Raw genomic sequence first — 19,944 nt, 5'->3', positions numbered from 1 at the left:
CCACCTTGGAATAATTTCCTCAAGGGATCTTAGAGATCAGACCCAGTCTAATCCTTGTGTAGACGAGGGAGTTGAGAGGAAACAGATCATTACTGACTGTTCCATTCGTGGCTCCAGTGGTCACTCTTAGTCCCACCTGGTCACTTCATTGTCTTCTTGTCTTTCCACCATAGAAATACCAGGACCTGAGAGAGATTCATTGGAGAGACGGATGGGAAAAGCAGTGGGGAAGAGCGATGTGTGGTTTCGATTTAACGAAGGTGTTTCCAATGCTGTCCGGAGAAACCTTTATATTAAAGACTTACTCTGAACCCTTGCTTGACCCCTGGCCTGAGCTGTTCTCCCTGCTCAGGATTGGGTGCCTCCTTAAGAGGAGAGAGAGACACACACTGTCCCCTCGCCCCACCGTGTGTGTGTGTGTGTGTGTGTGTGTATGTGTGTGTATGTGTGTATGAATGCATTTGAGTGTGTTGGCCATGTTTTGCCTCCAGATCTCTTTGTAATAAATAAACCAGCGAATAAATCGCAACGTTGAGAGACTGTGAAGTATTGCTTTGTTTTTATTTACGTATAAACCTTAGTTTCCTGCATGGTTGGCCTGTTGACTGCAAAATTGTATATTCTACAATATACAAAAGTATTGAAAACCATTGAAAAGTCTTTTTTTTTTTACAAAAGTTCTTCGTTTACAAGTTCCCCTCTACCCCCTCCCCACAAAAAAAAAAAAGGGGCTGAATGGTTTTACACAAGTGTCAGCATCATTAAATGAAAGCTCCATTTCCAAGAATCTTAAGAACTAGCTGGAGTAACTCTCCCTCCTTTCCTACCCTGCCATGGTAATTGTAGATGGTGGTTCTGACCTCATATGTCATTGGGACCCCCACTGCCCAGACTCTTCCCTGGGTGAGTTAACCTTTCCCCAAACCCTAACCCCATCCTTTAGGATTTGAGATCCTGCCTTCACCCACCCCTCACCCCCACCCCCCCACCCTCATACAAATGAGAAGCCAAGGCCATAATAAGGTTGCTTTAGTGCTGCATGAACCTAACTGAAAACCAGAGAGAAGAGATTGAGTGAGTGGGAGGGAGAGGCGTATTTGGGGAAGAATTCACTGTCCTGGTTAGAAGCTGCTGCTCCAGAGCGGGTCTGGGAGGGAGAGCTGGAGCCCCTCACTACAGGATGGTACATTTTCCCTTCTCCACCCAAGGGTTGTTCTTCATCAGGTCAGGATTCAGAAATGGGTCATTGGGGATTCCATCTTCAATCCACTTTAGCAGTCTACAGAAAAAGGGAAAGGAGTTAGAGTGTCCTGGGGGAGGCCAGTGTGTGCTGAACCAGAGCCCTGGACGTAGGGTGTGGACAAACTACTGGAAGGCTGTGGTCAAATCACTTAACTTTGAGTCAGTTTCCTCATCTTGAAAATGGGGGTGATAATACTTGACTCACAGGGTTCATTTCCATTCAAAGAACATTTATTAAATACCTTCTCTGTGCCAGATATTGGTGATACAAAGACAAAAATGAATATCCCTGCCCTCAAAGGGGGGCATATGTGGGGTTATACAGGGTCACGGGGAAAGTGCCCTTGAGCTCAGGTCTTCTGACTACAAGGCAACTTTGTGTCATCCCGTACTGCCTCTCTGCTTTATAAATGTTTTATTAAAATTAATTCCAAATACTTTGGGGACTTAATGACTTTTGTCAGGAGTCCCTCCACTTGCCTCTGCCTGTTCAGAAGCATGGCAGAAGGGGCAGCTATCTAGTGCGCTGGGTAGAGCACCAACCCTGGAGTCAGCAGGACCTGAGTTCAAATTTGACTTCAGACACTAGCTGTGTGACCTTAGGCAAGTCACTTAATCCTGATTGCCTCAAAACACACACATATGGTAGAAATAGCCCCCAGGTACTGAAGTCTACATTTACAAACATAGCCTTGAGTTGTTTCCTTTCCATCTCTGGAACCTCTTTCCCCATGTAAAAAATGAGGATAATAGGTTACAGATTTAGAAGTGGAAGGGTCCTGAGAAGATAATGAGCAAAATCCCCCCATTTTACAGATAAGAGACTAGAGCCCAAAGAGACTGGGACTTTCCACACTGGTTACAGGAACAGGATTTGAATTCTTCCTCTGACTTCAAATCCAACATACTATCCCCTTACCAGCTGCCTAACAGGACCCAGCCGTGGTCCCTTGAGGATAAAAAGATGATAGGAAGTGTTAATGACCTTAGTAACATCATAACAGCATTATTCTTAGAATTCTTTTGGGTCTTTCATCCAGGGTCAGAGGTTGGTCTCGGGTCTACGAGGCAAGCTAGGTTCTAGAAGGGCTCACATTTGAGACTTGCCTGGGGCTAAGCCTGGCATATGGCCCTGGAGAGTCAAAATGGCCAGGAACTCAAAGTGGTCGCCCAGGACCCCTAGATCAGTGCCCAATACCAGTTGGGTTACTGCACAACCAAGTGGCACTTGTCAGGCCAACACTGACGCCCACCCGGAGCCTGTCAATTCCATCTCCATCCTACCATCTGAGCTCCTCTTGGACTAAGGCCTAGTTTGTTGAGAACAGATGGCATTGGCATATTACAAATGACATACAAATACACAGTGGTGCATTACAGCATATATGCAAAAACTGATGTATGCAAATTAATCCATGGTCTTCTTTGAAGGGTGGGAGGAAGGAATTCTTCATTCGGGACTTGGGTTGGGTCAACAGGCAGGAGAACTGATGTCCTAGACCTGGACTAAAGGTGTCCCAAGGAGAGGAAGATCCCATGGCAGGGGAAGCCAGTGAGTCCAAGACAGCTTCCACCATGCCATCCTCTGCCTCCAAAGAGATGAGCTTCAAACCAAGCTAAGACCCCTCACTTATAAGAGATGCCCCCTCTCATCCCACCCCATCCAAACATCCTGCCCCTGGATCACTGAGCCATATCCTTGTCACCACCCTCAAATGTGTGTGTATATACATATATATACACACATTATATGTATATATACATATGTATATACAGATACACATACATATATAATATGTATGTATGTATGTATATGTACGTGTGTTTATATATACATATATAAAATGCGTTTATGTATGTAAATATTTATATGTATATATAAAATGTTTGTATATATGTGCATGTGTTTGTGTATATATACACACGTATACATACATACATATATCTGCCCCTTCCTCAGGCTTCTTCCAAGTCAGCCGCAGCCACACTGCCTTTCCCCTACTATCTCTGTCCATCAGTAAGCCCTGCCTTGAAAGTACAGGTCCCAGGAAATAGCCACAGCAAGAAGTCAGAGAGGCCAGGTTATTATGCCTTCGGTCTACAAAGGCCTGATGTCTCTCTGTACACATTCCCTGATTTCTTTGAAGGCCAACTACCTGGGCTTCTTCTAAATCCAGCATTCTTTCCATGCTCCCCATCCTGCCTCTGGCTGAGTCACCAGCACAAAGGTGATACCTGAAGCCTGACAAATTACCCATAGGCATTTCTAGTCTACACAGCTCTCTTGGGCTTGGATAACAATGGGTCTAACAAAATTCCTCCTCTTGCTTCCCCCAGGGTGTATCTTGTGATTCAGTTTCTATAGTGCTGCCCCACTCCCACCTCAAGGGGTTGTTTCGTGTTTGTATCCTCAGCACTTGGCACAAGACCTGGCATTTAGTGGGTGCTTAATGAATGCTCCCCAAAAGAATTTTCTGGATTATTGGACCTTGGACTGAACTGAAAAGCCAGAAAAGGGAGAGTAGGGACAAGGGGAAGGGTGTCCTCCCTACGGGAATTCTGGCTCCCAGCATCGCTCCCATTTAACAGGCAACTCTGGGACCCTGTCTTATCCTCAGAGCTCTTTCTTAGATTAAATAAACACCAGGGACCCTCAAGGGCCAAACCAGAGGCAGCTGTTTGGAAGAGTTTGTTTGCATACAATTTGAATGTGATTTGCATATTTGGGCCAAAGCTTATCCCATCAAAATATGACTGCCGCTTCCAACAATGGCCCCTTTCTCTACCCTGACTCAAACCCTGCCCTTCAAAGGAGCAAGGAGGCAAAAGAAGAGAGGTTCATTGGCGGGCGCTACAAGGTCCAATGAAGACTCACTCGGGTATTGTTTTTGAAGACATCTCCCTCTTGAAAGCCAGTTGGTATTTCAGACTCTCTACTTCTTTTTTCATCTGAGGTACATCCCACTCTTCCATGATGCCTGGAGGGCTGGCAGTTCCAGGAACAGGCTGGCAGTGGAGAAAGAGAGAAAGGAATTTAGAGACAAGGACCATCCATCCCAGAGACCAGGAAAGACACCTCTCCACTGAAAATGGGAGCCCAGTCCTCATCCTGCTAAGGGACCTATGTCACAGATACATCAGTCTATCAATCTCAATGAACTTGTTCTCCTGGGAGAGAGGCCAGATAGAATGCAGATAGAAGGCGGAAGAATGAGTTGTCAGGCAAGAGTCCCCAGGGTACAGTTGAGGCCTGGGGCCTCTGCTAGTAATGCTTAATAATAATTTTTAAAGCCCCTTAACATTCATTGCATTGAATCCTCGCAATATTCTTTTGAGTCAAGCAGGACAAAGATTATTATCTTTATTTCACAAATGGGAAAATTGAGGCTCAGAGCTCAGTGACCAACTGTAGCTACACTCAAATCTTTACCATCATTATCATCAGTTAAAACTGTCAGCAATACCTCCTGGCCACCACCAGCAGCAGAATAGTTCTGTAGTGGATAGAGTGTTAGGCTTTAAAGTCAGGAAGGCCTGGGGCAGCGGGGTGCTAGGACCAGCTCAAATTGATGTGAGAGCTGCTTGTTAAACTCAGCATGAGCATTTGTACCTCAATGGCAATGCCATCTCGTTTTATCCTTTTGTCAACTTCTAGACTTAAGAAAGTTGAGGGGGAAATGTTAATAATGCAGATTAAACTTTAAAGTATATATTCCTGCAACCTATTGTTAAACATTTACCAAAACATGCATTACCCTGAGCAAGTCACTTAAACACTCAGTGCCCCACTATGACCATAAATTGTAGGTAAAGTGCTGCTCAGCATCAGTGGAATAAATTCATCATAGGGAACTCCCTATATTAATGAAATAATACTACACATACAAAACCCACCAATTTCATTATTTTCACCACCACTCAAGTCACCCTACAAGCATCCAGTGGCCACTCTGGGCTTTCTCCTTTCCTCTTTCTAAATTCTCCTCTCAAGCTGGACTCTTTCCTCTCCTCTTTCTTTTCTTGATGATCTCATTATGGGTTCAATGATCATCTTTACCCAGATAATTTCCAAATCCACACATATAGTCCTAATGTCTCCAGAGCTCAAGTCCTGTATTGCCAGCTCCCTGCTGGATTGTTCGGTTATTTCAGTCCTGTCCAACTCTACATGATCCCATTTGGGGTTTTCTTGGCAGAGAAACTGGAGTAGTTTACCATTTCCTTCTCCGGCTCATTTTGCAGATGAGGAAACTGAGGCAAATGGGGTTAAGTGATTTGCTCAGGCTCACATGGTTAGTAAGTGTCTGAGGCCAGATTTGAACTCAGGAATATGAGTTTTCCCAACTCCAGGCCCAGTAATCTATGCACTTCAATCTATGTACAAACTGTCTGAGAGGTTGGCAGGACCTTCTATGTTCCAAGTACTGTGCTAGGTACTGATAATATTTAATATAAATTCTGGACTTTAATAAGGGCCAAAGCTTGAATTAAGAAGAGTCTGGACCTAATAGTCTCCTTTGTTGTCTTAAGTAAGCTCAGAAAATGCCTTTGTCAGCAAAGCAGATAGGACTGATTTAATAACTTCCTTAGGAGACCCTTTTCCTGACATCTTAGTGATAAGGAAAAACACAGATGTCTTGGGTTGTAATTTCAATTGAACCTTCATTAAAGGTACCCTTTCCTGTGTCAGCTATTTCGAGTACCTGTTTAGGACAGGAAGCTTGCTAGAGTGGTGGGATTTTCTCCTTATCTTATGTCACAGAGACATATGTTACAGAGAGGAAGTTTACACAGCTTGGGATCATAACTGACATTGCTTTGTTAATTGTCTTGTCTTACCAAATTTACAATTTGTCCAACTAAGAGAGTTCCTTTCTCACAGTAAAATGTATATAAGCCAGAAGATGTCTGTACCAGGTAGTCAGATCATTTTCTGGCTCCATGATGCATTATGTTACCATTTTCTTTAATAGGGAATTGATTGATTGATTAATTAAATCATGAAATGCATGCATTTAGCCTGTTGCCTTTTCTTTAACCAAGTTTTCAGGTCAACAGTACTGAGGATATAAATATAATAATGGATTGATCCCTACACCCAAGGTGCTTACATACCTGTGCTAGATTTTAGAGAATGCAAAGATAGATCAGAAATAATTCCCACCCTCAAAGATCTTAAAAGTCTAGGAGGCAAAGGAGCACCTACTGACTATTACCATTTAAATGTCCCTTTGATATACTGAACTCAACACATCCAAAGCAACTCATCTTCTTTTCCTCTCATCTAAACTTCTGGCCACCTTCTTCCCACTTCCTCACCCCCCAGGTTCATAAACTGGAGTCATCTTAGACCCTTTTTTACACCTCCCTTCCCCCTCCTCACCTCCATATTCAATTGATTGTCCAGCCTTATTCATTCTCCTTCCACAATATTTTGCATCTATCCTCTTTTACCAATTCACATGGCCATCACCCTAGTTAACTTTAGCCAATCAAAAAGGCAAGTCTTTGTCACCTCTTGCCTGGCACTGTAATACCTCTTAATTAGTCTTCCTGCTTCCAGTATATCCTTTTTCCAATCCATCTTATACACACAGATGACAAGATAATCTTCCTAAGGTACCATTTCACTCCATTGTTTAGGAAACATTCTGTAGCTCCCTATTGCCTCTTCCATAAAATACAAACTCATTAGCCTGGCATTTAAGGCCTATCCACAATCTACTTCTAATCTTTCCTTTTCTTTATCTCCTCCCTTATTCCACACTACTCCCATTCTTATGCAATGTTCCAGGAAAAAAAAAACCAAAAAATGAGCCAATGGCCAGTTCTCTGAATTTGACATTTTATTTCCATGATTCCCTGAGGTCATCTCACCTTGCAACACCCTCTATTTTTTCAGTCCTCCTTTTCCATTGGTGAGCTTCCATTTTGTGGAGGGGCCTGGGTCAACTAATCTTCATTCCTCTCCCCTCTATGCTTCTGACTTTCTGAACTTCAACACCAATACCCCAGCACAAAGTAGTCTCTCCACCCTTCCCCACCCCTTTCCAATTCCCTTTTGTATGTTATTTTTCCCCTGCTGGATTATAATCTCCTTGAAAGCAGGTATTGCCTTTTTTTCCTTCTATATGAATCCCTAGAGCTGAGAACAGTGCTTGGCCCATAATAAATGTGTAATAAATGCCTTTTGCCTTTCCTTTCCTCCATAAGTTTGTAAAGCTGTTCCCTATCCCCCCTTCACCCTTTCAGATTCCCCATTGTCTTTCAAGCTGAGCTCCAGTACCATCTCTACTATGAAGTTTTCTCGGACCATCATCTCACGGTGATATCTTTCTTCTCTCTGTAGCTCATTGATTTATACGCATATGAAAAATATTAACCATGCTTTGCCTCCCTAAGTAGATTTTAAGATTCTTGAGGGTGGGAATTATTTCTAATCTATCTTTGCATTCTCCAAAACATCTAGCACAGGTATATAAGCTCCTTGGGTATAGGGATTGATCCGTTTATTATATTTATATCCCCAGTGCCAAGCATAGTACTTGGAACATAGAAAGTCCTGTCAACCTCTCATAGATTTTATTTTAAGTAAACAAATGAAATTAGGTCGTGTGTCCATGTTTTTATTTCTCTCACAAGCTGGATCGACATGCAATTCATGGGAGTTACAGTTCAGAACTAGTCCCCACCCCCGAGGAGGCCAGTCCAGACCTGACTCAATTTGGGGGTTAGGGGTACAGAGTATATACCCTTCAAAGAGTAGGTCTTCCCAATTGTCAACACATTGGGAGGAGGAGTATATTAAAATGAGGGTCTTAGGGTACTGACTTAGGTCACTTAATCTTCGTCCAAGGGACATCAATTTCCATATCACCTGTCTGGACAATAGGGAGGAATCAACATTATCCCAGACCTGTCTGGGCAACTCAATGAGCAGGAATAGACCCATTTAAATTAAATCTTAATGTCCTTCTGAAGAAACTAAACTTACTAAGAAAGGGGGATGGGAGAAGCTCTGAGTCTCCAAAATAATGATTACTAAAGAAAATCACTTTTCACAGTCCTTATTGAATGTTTGATTGATTGATTTTACATATGTTCAATAAAGACCTATTGATTAATGTGTTGAGTAGACTTCATTATTACAGCAGAAAGGATTAAGGTTAAGCATTGGAAAGAACTTTGCCCATAGTGGGACTGAGAGTCTGGAACAAGGCATGGTCCTTTTGGGGATAAGAAACTTGGTAAAATGATCTCAGGTTTATTGAACAGTCCTTGAACCTACCTTGAACAGGCTGTCAGGATTCTAGGGCCCTCCCTCCCCCAACTAGGACTTCAGCATTCTAGAAATGACTTCTTAAACTTTTTCCACTCGCCTTTCAGCAGTATTTACTGGTGCTGCATGGCCTGAGGGCATGTATAGTGCAAAGTGCACATACTTTGTCTTCAGAACCAAAGCTGCAGTAAAATGGTTCCATGCAACAGAGGTAATCACTGCCAGGAGCACCTTAGATTCTTTACACGTTTGATTTTTAATTAATTTTTGGTTGTTACACATTCAGAAATTTTTAACTGTTGCCAAATTTTTCTGGGGTTTCAACCCATAGTTTAAGAAGCACTATGTAAAACATCCTCTTTTCCTCCTCTAGAACCTGACTCATATTCTAGAACTCCTTGTGTGAGACAAATAGACCTTCTGGTGAGAGGCTTTGAAGGTACTCCTGTTTGCCTTCTGCTACTGTGTTGAAACCAGAGAAGAGTGGGGCATTTGACTAACAAATTTGAGAGTTGCCAGGGCATGAAAGTAGCGGGGTCAGCAAAGATCTTGAATAGGAAGAAGGGAGAAGGTTTGTTGCCTTGATTCCCCAAGCAAGTCAAGGGATCTGAACTCCACTGTCACATAAACATGGGATTCCCCAGGACTGGAAGAAATCTCACTGCTTGCCCTTGGTTTCCCCTATGTAAATGAGATAATCCCTAAGGTTCCTTCCAGCACTGACATTCTTTGATTTTATAATAGAGAACTTATGTATTCTCTGCAGAATAGGTTAGAGAATGAATTCTGAGAAGACCATCAGTGACAGTTGCTTAGCCATATGATCCCTCAGAGTTCTCTGCCCAGAGTCTAGACTGGTCGGAACTCAGTTCTAATGAAGTCAACTTATGGGATCCTCACTGAAACCAGTTAATTTTGCACATGTCCTCTCTGGGCCTCAGTTCCCACATTTGTTAAATAGTAAATGCCTGACTCAATTCCTTCATAGGGTGGTTTTGAGTATTGTAAAGCTCAGTATAAGACTTTAATACTATTAACTCCTAAACCAGCTTGACCCCTAATAGTGGCCCCAGACTGAGCCATCCCTCCATAATGATCCCTAACCTTGGCTTCCAACTGCTCATACCTCAGCTCCAAACTGATAACCAGCTAACCTTGGCCCTTAATTTTGGTCAGGCCAAGGCCACAGATTGACCCTGAAGTCCCTGCCTAGGTACATGTGGCCTCCAAGGGAGATTATGGATGGCTCAGTGCAGTTCATCCCCACATGACTCTGAATCCATGGCCTGCTACCACACAATAAAAGAATATACAGGTAGGTCCCATTCTAAGGAAGCCCCATCTCATCCAGTCTTGATTAGGGAGTATGGCAGGAATAATGTAATCCACCTTACACAAGTATTTGGCCCAAGGGCTGACTTTCTTGTTGACAATCTGACTAAAGATGGCAGAAAGAGAGCTGTGATTCTCCTCACTGTGCCTTCCCTATGCCTTCAGGGTCACCACGTCCCCTCAGTCCCTGACCAGGAGTTAGATGAAATCTCAAATCTACCTAGGCTCTGCCCATTCAATCTGTTGTCAAAATGTGGTGCCCATCCTATACTAATCTCCATTGTCCTCTCTGTTCCAGTTCTATGTAGGACAAAGAGATCCTAGGCCCTGGTCAACTCAATCATGGGATTGCTGGAAACACCTCTGACCCATTCCTCCCCACCGATCCCCCATTGCCCTGGGTTATGGGATATAGGAAGGCTCTAAATAATTTATCTTTTGTTTAGAATCCTAAATAATTTAAATCCACTGAAAATCTCCAAGTGTCCCAGGAATTCTTAACTCCCATGGAACGGCAGCACCAGCAGCAGATCTGAAATCAGAGTCTCACCTCTTACTATCTGTCCACTCATGGGGGCCAGTCATTCTTAACTTCCTTGAGTCTCAGTTTTCTCATCTCTAAAATGAAGGGACTAGGCTAGATGGCATTTAAATTCCTTCTAGCTCTACATCTGTGTTCTTATGATCTTCTTGCGCTAATCTCCTCCTGGAGATTTTAACAAAACAAACAGGGCCATTTTGAACTTTTCTCTTCTGTCTGCTCTGGTTCTAATGAAAAGCTAAAGGGAGGAAACGAGACATGCAAGGGTATAATCATTCTACACCTTCCTGGCCCATGGTGCATTGGAAAGAGAGCTAGACCTGGGATCAGGAGCCCTGACAGACCAACTCTTCTACTTACTACCCACCTGAGTGACTTTGGGCTAGTCATTTCAGCTCTTCATTTCCCTAGCTGTAAAATAAGATGCTAGGGATGGATAAGGACCTTCGGAGGTAGGTACGTGGCATTGTGGGTAGAGTGCCCAGCCTGGAGTCAGGAAGAGTCCTGAGTTTAAATATGGCCTCAGATACTTACTGGCTGTGTGACCCTGGGCAAGTCACTCCAACTGTTTGCCTCAGTTTCCTCATCTGTAAAATGAGCTGGAGAAGGAAAAGACAAACCACTCCAGTATCTCTGCCCAAAAAAACTTAAATGAGGTCACGAAGAGTCAAACAAAACTAAAAATGACTGCGCACTCACAGAAGGACCTTCAAGGTAATTGGTTAAATCTCATTTTAATATGATTTGGGTGTGCTCAGGCATTGTCCTGGTTTCTCACTGACCCTGGCAAAAGAAGTTCCAGGGCATCAATCATATCTCCTTACCGAGGTATGAGTTTGCAGGATAATTGATTGATTGAAGTTCAGACATGGTGCTTACCCTTTGAACTTGGCCTTTGAAAGGGAGCTCAGAGAGCCAGAGAAGGACAATCAGAGCTGGAAAATTAGGCAAAGAGAAGCCCGTGGGACATGTCTGAATTTGGTTCCCTCCAAGGAAAGCTTCCTAGTCACATGGCACCTCCAGGGAACCGTGAACACCAGGAAACCATTTGGCCCCAGGATGGCCAGTTATGGGCCTTGGTAGATGGATAAGGAGTTCTTGGGCCAAGAAGGGGGCAATAGGAATGAGAACTGACCTCAGTGCCCTGGTGGCAACAATTAAAAGAGGAGCCATCAGAGGAGGAAGGGGAGGCCATACAGATTAAGTGACTTACCCAAAGTCAAAGAGATAATAGGTAGTAGATCCAGAATTTGAATCAAGGTTCTCGCATGCCAAATCCAAGCCTCCTTTAACTACCCTTATGCTGCTCCTCCCCTAAAGTGCCTTCCAGCTAAAAATAATCCTGTGATCCAATGATGCCACCTTGCCCCTCCCCTTCTTCCAGCTCACTGGCCCCCTGGCTAATTAAAAGTGGGCCATGTTATGATTTTGACATGACCCTTACTCCGAACAAATGTCTACTCATCCATTCCAGCTGCCCACTGTCAGTGTTGGCCGTCTGTGTTCTACGTTTCATTGGTGCCCCTGGGGCCAGAGGGCTAGTCACTTTGCATGGGCTGAATCAGAAGGAATTCACGCACAAAACCTACATCTGGTAAATCAGGACTGATTTGACTGTGATTTGAATCAATGACTGAGTCAGGTTCCAACAGCAAAGAAAGACTGAGTTGAAGGGTTAAGAGAGGGATCAGGACTAGACAAGGGGCACAAGCCCCTGGACTCTGGAAGGGGTGGGGAGAGGGGAACAGGCTCTGGACCTGGGCTGAGATGGACTTAGAGTCATTGCCAGGAAGGCCGGTGGCTTGTACCAATAGCATTTATATAGCACTTAAAGGTTTACAAAGTGCTTTACAGATATCTCATTTGATTCGTACAGCAATCTTGGGAGGTGGGTACTATTATTATCTCCATTTTATAGCTGGGGAAACTGAGGTAGACAGCAGTTAAGTTTATATAACTATGGAAGAATTTGAACTCAGATCGTCTGAACTCCAAGCCCAGTGCTCTATCTACCATGCCACCTAGCTGTTAGTAGAAATAATTTATAACCAAGAAAACTAGGTTCTAATCATGGCTCTGCCACGAATCTGCTTTATGATCCCGAGACGTCACCTCCTTTCTCTGGGCCTCAGTTTCCTCCTTTTTAAAATGAGTCAATTTGACTACAGTTGTTTCTAGCATCCCACCCAGCTCTAATATTCTATATTCTTAAAGGCCCTTTAAGGTCTGACGTTTCATCTGCTACAGTCTAAGGTCCGTTTCCACCCAAACATTCTATGCTCTTAAGTGCCTCTTAGCTCTGACATTCTAGGGTCTATGGCTCTATAATTCTCAGTTCTGGATAAACAGTAGGAAGAAGTCAGGAATGGGGTTAGGATTGTGGTTTGTGGCTCATATTAAAGGAAGAAATAAAATCCAGGGAATGGACTGGGGATTGTTTCAGGAAGAAGGAAACAAGTTCCATGTGGCTACTCAGGGGCTGGGGCCTTTTAAGCAAGTTGGCTAGACACAACCACAAAGGTTTCAGATGCTCTTAGAGATCAATGACCACCTAGAAGTCTAGGGGTCCTCCTAAGGTTTAAATAGGGACCTTTTAAATCAACTTGAAAGTGAAGGAAGGAGGAAAGCCTGCCAAGACCCAGCCTTCCTTCATGAACTCTACAGGTGCTATCTACATTTAAAAAGCAGAGTGCTGTAGTGGAGAGAACCTTAGGCAGGAAGCCAGGAGACCTGGGTTTTAGTGGGCAAGTTCCTTCAGCTTCATGGGCTTCATTCAATACCATCCTCCTGGAAAATGGGAATGAAAATTGGATAGCTAGGCGGTGCAGTGGATAGAGTGCTGGACCTGGAGTCAGGAAGATTTGAACTTGAAATGAGTTCAGATTTGACCTTTGTAGCTGTGCGATTACAGGGAAGTCACTTAACCTCTAACTCAGTTTCCTCATTGGTAAAATGGGGTAATAATAGTACCTACCTCCCAGGGAGGCTAGGTGGCCCAGTAGAGTGTTGGGCCTGGTGTTAAGGAGACTGAGTTCAAAATCTGGTCTCAGACATTTACTAGCTGTGTGACCCCGGGCAAGTCACTTGACCCTGTTGGCCTCAGTTTCCTCATCTATAAAATGAGCTGGAGAGGGAAATGGCACACCAGTCCAGTATTTTTGCCAAGAAAACCTCAAATGGGGTCACAAAGAGTTGGACACGACTGAAGAAATGACTGAAGAACAATGAGATATCTGTAAAGAGCTTTGTAAACTTCAAAGTGCTGTGGAAATGATAGTTCCTATTATATTATTAATTATTATTATGATTTATGTCACTTATCTCACAAGGTTCGTATGAGTAAAACTCCCAATGTAGAATTCTCTTATGTTAGCACTACTGCTTTATTCAAATGCCTGTTGTTAGGACTAGTTTCCCTTAAAAAATATTTGCATCCCACAGCTTGCAATATTTAAATCATTTCCTAAATCCTAGAATCTATAACGTAAGAGTAAAAATTCAGCCCCCCACCCCCACCCCAAGGTGAGCCTTTTATCATGTGAGGAAAGTGCCTTGTCAATCTTAAGACACTGTAGAAATGGGGAATGTTAGTATTTAGCATTTATCTTGTCTGGCTAAAGAAACCTGCTTACCCCAAGGAAAAGCTAGGGGCAGAGAAAAGTGGGTGCTGTTCCTGGCTGGTCCCCAAAGAAGACTTGAAAAAATGTACCTACCTCCCTTATTCAAAGAGGTCAGAGGTTGTGAGTGTGGAACATTGAATATACTGTCAGATGTAGATACCTGGTTCCTAGTGGCCCTAAGATAACGCCTGATGATTGATTAGTGAGATTAATTTTGCTCAACTGTTTCCCTCTGTCTCTGTGTCTCTCTGTCTCTGTCTTTCTGTCTGTGTCTCTCTTTTCACCTTTTGTGACAGGATTCAGGGAGGTAATATTCAGAAGTTAAGGTAAGATATGAAAGCAAGGTAGTAAGAAAACTTCTAAAATATGATTATTATAGCTGGCAGAGAATTTTAGGATTATCTAGACTGAGGGTTCTTAACACAGGATCTTTAGATTGATTTCAGGGGCTCTGGGAATTTGGATTGGAGAGAAAAATTACATCTTTATTTCAACATAATTGGTTTCCTTTGTAATCCTATGGATAGGTGTTCCAAAAGTCTTAACACTATTAAAGCTTCCTGCTGTCCTGAGACTTTGGGAATGCCCGGTACTTTATTTCATGCATTTAAAAATCCCCCTGAGCACATTCACCAAACTCCAGAGGTGTTCATGACGCTAACAAGGTGAAGAACCTTATCTTCACAGTGGCCCAGAAAGGACTTGCTCAAGGCTATATATTGATGGCTGATTCAGGGATAGAACCTAAGTCTCCTGATACCCAATCCAGTAATTTCCACACCATGCTTGCTGGGGTTACTATTGGGGTATAGAGCCTGGGTTCAGGACCATTTGTGGGGTTGCACTACCAAAAGGTAGGTGGGGGTAAGGCAAACCATGGCAGGTGCTAGCATAGAACTAGTGTCCAGGAAGAATTTGTTGAGTTGAGGAGCAAAGGAACGGTACAGAGAACAGAAACAAAAGAAAGCCCCCATTAAGGAGGTAATTTGGATCTTTTCTAGGACAGAGACGAGTATCTGGGGCCAGAGCCCCCAGGGCAGTTGGAGCTATGACCCAGCCCAGGCTGGCTCAGGGAAGGGCACTGATAGGCTCTGGGGTCTACGGAGAATTTATCTTAACCCCTCTGAGGCCACCTCTTGGCCCTCACCCCCAGTGACTCAAACACTGCATAGCAACACAGTCCTGGGACCTGGAGACTCCCCACTGTACCCTGGACTCCAGGTTCCCAGAGGCCTTCTGCAGCCAAGGTTCTATGGAAGATAGAGATAGGATATGGAGAGAGGAAGGCAGAGCGGCAGAATATTAATAGGTGAGCTTGAGGGGCAGGATGTTAGGATTTAGGGAAACAGATACCACAGGCAGAATTTAGTGGGCAGGATGTTAGGACAAATATGACAAACAATTAAGGGGGGCCAAAGTTTTGAGGCCCCTGGATACTGAGATCTGAGAGGAAGGAAGGTCAAATGTTGGGGGCAAAAGGTTGGGATTTTGGGGATCAGGGGACAAAGATGTTCAAAGACAGGATTTGGGGGAAGGATTTTAGGATTTTTGAGAGAGAGAGGACCAACCATTAGGAGACTGTGTCAGGATTTTCGGGGAGGAGATAAAATCTGGAAGACAAGGTTTTGGGACTTTGCAGGTAGAACAGGGTGGGAGGGGAGTATGATAGGGTGTTGAGGGATTAGCATACAGAGAGTGCCTAGAAGGTAGTGTGAGTAGGGATTTGGGGGACCTGTAAGGCAATTTGGTTTTACTATCTCCAGGACCCAAGATAATCCTGGCTCAGATGGAAAGAGGAGGGGGCAAGCATGTCTGCCCTCTTAGGCCTGGCTGAAATTTTTATTTTTAGCTTAAGTAAGTGTGTGAGGCGGGCGAAGGGAGAGTAATTGGGCCCAGTGCCCTCTTTGCCTGGCACAGTGTGAGTCTAGGGGAGCCAGTAGCTTTGGCTTTAACCATGTGAAGCCTGGAAATCCTTCCAGGGTCCTCAGTGGACAGGAGAGAAAGAGGCTAGTAAGGGTGTGGGGGGTGCAATTTCCTCTTACTTTTCTACCTAAAGAAAGAAAGGCTGGATGCCTTTCTCAGCTTCACTGAGATGGGTATTTTTCCATCTGTCTGCAAAGCGCACTGCCTCCTGGCACTGTTTTGGTTTGACTGGGTGTGTACATGCACACACACGAACACACATGAACACACAACACATATACAGATACAAACACAATCTCACACTAACTTACATACTGATAAACAAAGATTCACACTCATGAGCATAGCTGTACATAGACATATATACATAAGGGGATGGGCACACACAGGCACACCCCCCTAGTTGTAGAGGTTTCTCCTATCCAATCTGCTGTCAGATTGGTCACAGAGGGACAAAGGGCTCTGTGGGGTCAAGGTTTGGGTATTGTTCAGAGGGTGGTTCCATTTTTCTGTCCACAGATGGGCATATCTATAAGCTAGTATAGGCTGGATGATAATACACCTACCTATAACTTTATCTATCCACTGTATACATACAGGAACATACACATAAATGCACACATGTACATGTGTATCACACAGAGATACCTGTGTGATACACATATAAACACAGACATATTCCATATACAATTGTTTTCAGAGACCTAGGCACTCAGGGAGACACAGCTTTACAAATACACAAATATCCAGACTCACAACGTAGACACAAATACACGCTCACAACACCCACAGCAGCAGCTGTCTGACCTTAGCCCTGCTCAGTCCTTGCCAAAAATCATCCTTCTCTTCTTAGGAGAGGTGAGAGCCGTCATCAAAAATTGATCTTATGGTCAAAATGACTTGGAAGGTCAATGGCCACAATGCTGATCTCCTTCTGTGGGTCCTTTCCTTGTTTCCTCCTCATTCCTCTCTCCTCCTTCCTCCCCCTGAACTCCCCAGCCATTTCCCTCCTCCCCTGACAGGATCCCACAGGGCCCTCCAAGAATAGGACTGGAGGGTCTTGATGGGGGAGGTGAGGGAGGAGGCAGCAGGCCATTGACCTCCAAATTCCTGGGCCCAGCTTCTGCTCCTCTCCTTCTGCACCCTTCCCACCTCCACCACCAAGGAGGCAGACTGAGCAATCAAACTCTTCCTTCCATTATCCCTTTCCTGCCTCATCCCAATCCCATCTAGCCTAGCCTAGCCCTATTATAGATGCCCCCATCTCTAGTAAGAACCATGCCACCATCCTCTGAGTGACACCCAAGACCTTGACCCCAGAGAGCCCTTGCCCCTCTGTGACCAAGCAGACCAGATAGGAGAAGTGCCTATAGATCCAGTCCTGAACCCCCAAACTCAGATCACATCCTTATGGGGGACCAAGAACCAGTGTGCTCTCCCTGACTGCCCTGTCTAATGCAGATCCTTTGCCCTGCATCCTTCATCCTTTGCCCCTGATCCCTCACTCTCTGGCCTTAACCATGCCCCAAACAAGCTCCCAGCCAGCCCAGCAGCCTGCCCCCAAGCCTTTTTCTCCCCTGGCTGTCCTCCTTCCTCTAGCCGAGGTGGCCCGAAGCCAGCCACCACCAAGGGAAACAAGCCTTGTTGAGACGGCAGTCCGGGGACCGGGGCAAGAGGGAGATCCCAGGTCCAATCCCAATCGGCACCCCCAAGTCCCTACCTGGAAAGCGAGCTCCCACGAGCGCAGACCCCGGTCCTGGTCAGCCGGGCGTTCCCAGAGCCTGTCTCCTTGCTGCGATCTCGCCCGCTCCGCAGTCCCAGCTGGAGAGAGGAGCGGAGAGCCGGCGCACTGGCGCGTACGATGGGGACACCCCCAGTTCAGCCGCCCGATCCTGGGCTGCCCCGGGGGAGGAGGTGGGGCAGGCTAAGACCCAGACAGCCTGAGCTCGAGCTCGAGCGGGGGGCGAGACGAGGCAGCCAGACGGAGCGAGCCCCGGGCCGCGTCCTGCGTCCTGCGTCCTGTGCCGATCCCTCCCAGTGCCCTCTGTGCTTAATGACAGGTTCTGCAGAAGCGGGAGCGGATTAGGCAGCGGCTGGGCTGCCTCGTTAGCTCCTGGGGAATTTCCATTGGTAGCTGACGCTGGGTGACAGGGGATGCTTGGGTACCAGGGCAGGCTCCCCCTGAGAGCAAGGCGTTAATGGTACCCCTGAGGGGTGCAGGAGACCCAGAACAGAGCCCAACACACCCAAGTACACACGACACACAAAGATGCGCAGTCACAGCGCACACACACTTGATACACAAGCATACACACTTAACACAGCAGGCATACAATACAGACTCTTTCATCATAACCAAAGGCACAGAAACAATGCATAGGTGCTGTTCCATGACACACAGAAGACCTCCATGTCACACGAACCCAGCAGAGGGGCTTAGGCAACACAGATACAACATACGCAAGGATGACAGCTGTAGCCTTAAGTATTATACCCATTTTAGAGATGAGGAAAGCAAAAGGCTAAGGGGTTAAGGGTCCTGCCTGCGGTCCTCCACTAAGTCCGAGTAGGAGCATGGCAGAATGGCTAGAGTGTGGGCCTGGAGTCAGGGAGAACTGGTCTCCTTAAAGGCATTTCCTCACCCTTGACAAATCACCAACTGAGTCACAATTTTCTCATCTAGAAAATGGGGATTATAAGAAAAGCACCTACTTCCCAGGGATAAAGGATAAGGATAAAATGAAATACTGTACATAAAGCACTTTAAAGTGATAAATATATCAGTTATTATTATCGATACATGCCTATTCACAAACATATGTGAACACATGTGCACAAATTCCATATAGACATGCAAGCACATGCACACACACAAGGAGAAGGATAGACTATACTATTAACCTCTGCTCAACATCCCTCAGTGACTTCTCAGGTGATTCAGAAGCGCCCTAAAGGATATTTGCTCTTCCTCTATAAAATGTTCATTTTATTTCCCTTTCCCTTGAGGTCAGTGTGTGACCAGTACCTGGAAGGGGGAGGTCTCAACAGTGGTCATTGAAATCCACTGGGAAGAAAAAAGCAGCTAATTAAGAGCTCCCAACAGAGGTTTGGCCTCATGATACCGGGACAAAGACTGTATCTTACTCTCTCTCATTCCCTGCTTGTTATAAAAGATTGGAGAGAGACAATAGATGAGTTCTTGAATGCCCACACTAACTGATCCAATGGATGGAGTGTTTTCAGCATCCATGTATCTGAGGGCTAAGGCACATAAGGGAAGAGTGAGGTTAAAGGCCCTTCATGGAGCACTCTGGTGTGGACATGGAGAGATTCTGCCCTGGGACAGCTATGGCACAGAGAGAAAGAGAGACAGAGACAGAGAAGCAGTTCAGAAAAAAACCTAACCCATACATCAACAGACACTGTGTATGCAAGATATGCAAGGTTCCCCACCCATAGGCCTTCACCTCTGCAGAGAAGAGAGAGATGCATTTTCTCACCTCCTCTCTGGGACCAAGCTTAGTCAGAGGGCTACAGTTTTCATTCAGTTTCAGGTGTGGGGTGACTTTTTTCTTTCAGTGACTCCATTGTTGAAGTCAGTGTGTATGTTGTTTTCCTGGTTCTATTTATTTCATTCTTTCAGTTTTCTCTCAATTCTTCATATTTATCATTTCCTACATTGTAGTAATATTCCATTATATTCTCATACCTCAGTTTGTTTAACCATTTTGTAATTGATGGGTATTTTCTTTGTTTCCAGTTCTTTGCTACCACAAAAGTGTTACTAGGAATATTGTGGTGCATAGGAGACCCTTCTCCTCTTGGTTTATAGACCTACCAGTGAGATCTTAAGGTCAAAGGACAAGGATGTTTTTGTCTGTTCAGCTTTTGGAATGCTCTCATTATACTTTCCTTTTCCATCCAACTAAAATCTGTCTCTCTGCACTTCCTCCCAGAACTCAAAGAACAAGGCTAATCCGTCTTCTCCTATAGCTCTTTAAATCCTT

General features: G+C 44.8%; 2 protein-coding genes across 3 annotated transcripts in view; one reads left to right on the top strand and one right to left on the bottom strand.

Moving 5' to 3' along the window:
- The window catches only part of CHTF18 (chromosome transmission fidelity factor 18), a 53,937-nt gene extending 53,397 nt beyond the window's left edge, over positions 1-540 (top strand). For both annotated transcript variants that reach the window (XM_072601002.1, XM_072601008.1), the window contains exon 22: positions 174-540. In XM_072601002.1, the coding sequence (XP_072457103.1) occupies positions 174-310 (137 nt within the window). In that variant the 3' untranslated portion in view covers positions 311-540. The remainder of the gene's footprint in view (positions 1-173) is intronic.
- Positions 538-18,280, bottom strand: GNG13 (G protein subunit gamma 13). Its single transcript, XM_072601013.1, has 3 exons — positions 17,658-18,280; positions 4,118-4,248; positions 538-1,279 (listed from the first exon to the last, which is right to left on the bottom strand). The coding sequence occupies exons 2-3, from the start codon at positions 4,213-4,215 to the stop codon at positions 1,174-1,176; spliced, it is 204 nt and encodes a 67-aa protein (XP_072457114.1). The 5' UTR covers positions 4,216-4,248; positions 17,658-18,280; the 3' UTR covers positions 538-1,173.
- Between the last annotated feature and the right edge of the window lie 1,664 nt (positions 18,281-19,944).

The sequence above is a fragment of the Notamacropus eugenii genome, chromosome 1 (genome assembly GCF_028372415.1).
Source record: "Notamacropus eugenii isolate mMacEug1 chromosome 1, mMacEug1.pri_v2, whole genome shotgun sequence".
Classification (NCBI taxonomy): Eukaryota; Metazoa; Chordata; class Mammalia; order Diprotodontia; family Macropodidae; genus Notamacropus; species Notamacropus eugenii.
Note: the sequence above shows the minus strand (reverse complement) of the source record. Positions and strands in the feature narration are given on the sequence as shown.

What these genes read in the sequence shown, in the direction of transcription:
- GNG13 (XM_072601013.1), bottom strand. Translation starts at nt 4,215, where the DNA reads ATGGAAGAGTGGGATGTACCTCAGATGAAAAAAGAAGTAGAGAGTCTG. An exon ending in TCTTCAAAAACAATACCCGA is followed by an intron (nt 1,280 to 4,117) that starts GTGAGTCTTCAT and finishes CTTTTTCTGTAG; the next exon opens with ACTGCTAAAGTGGATTGAAG.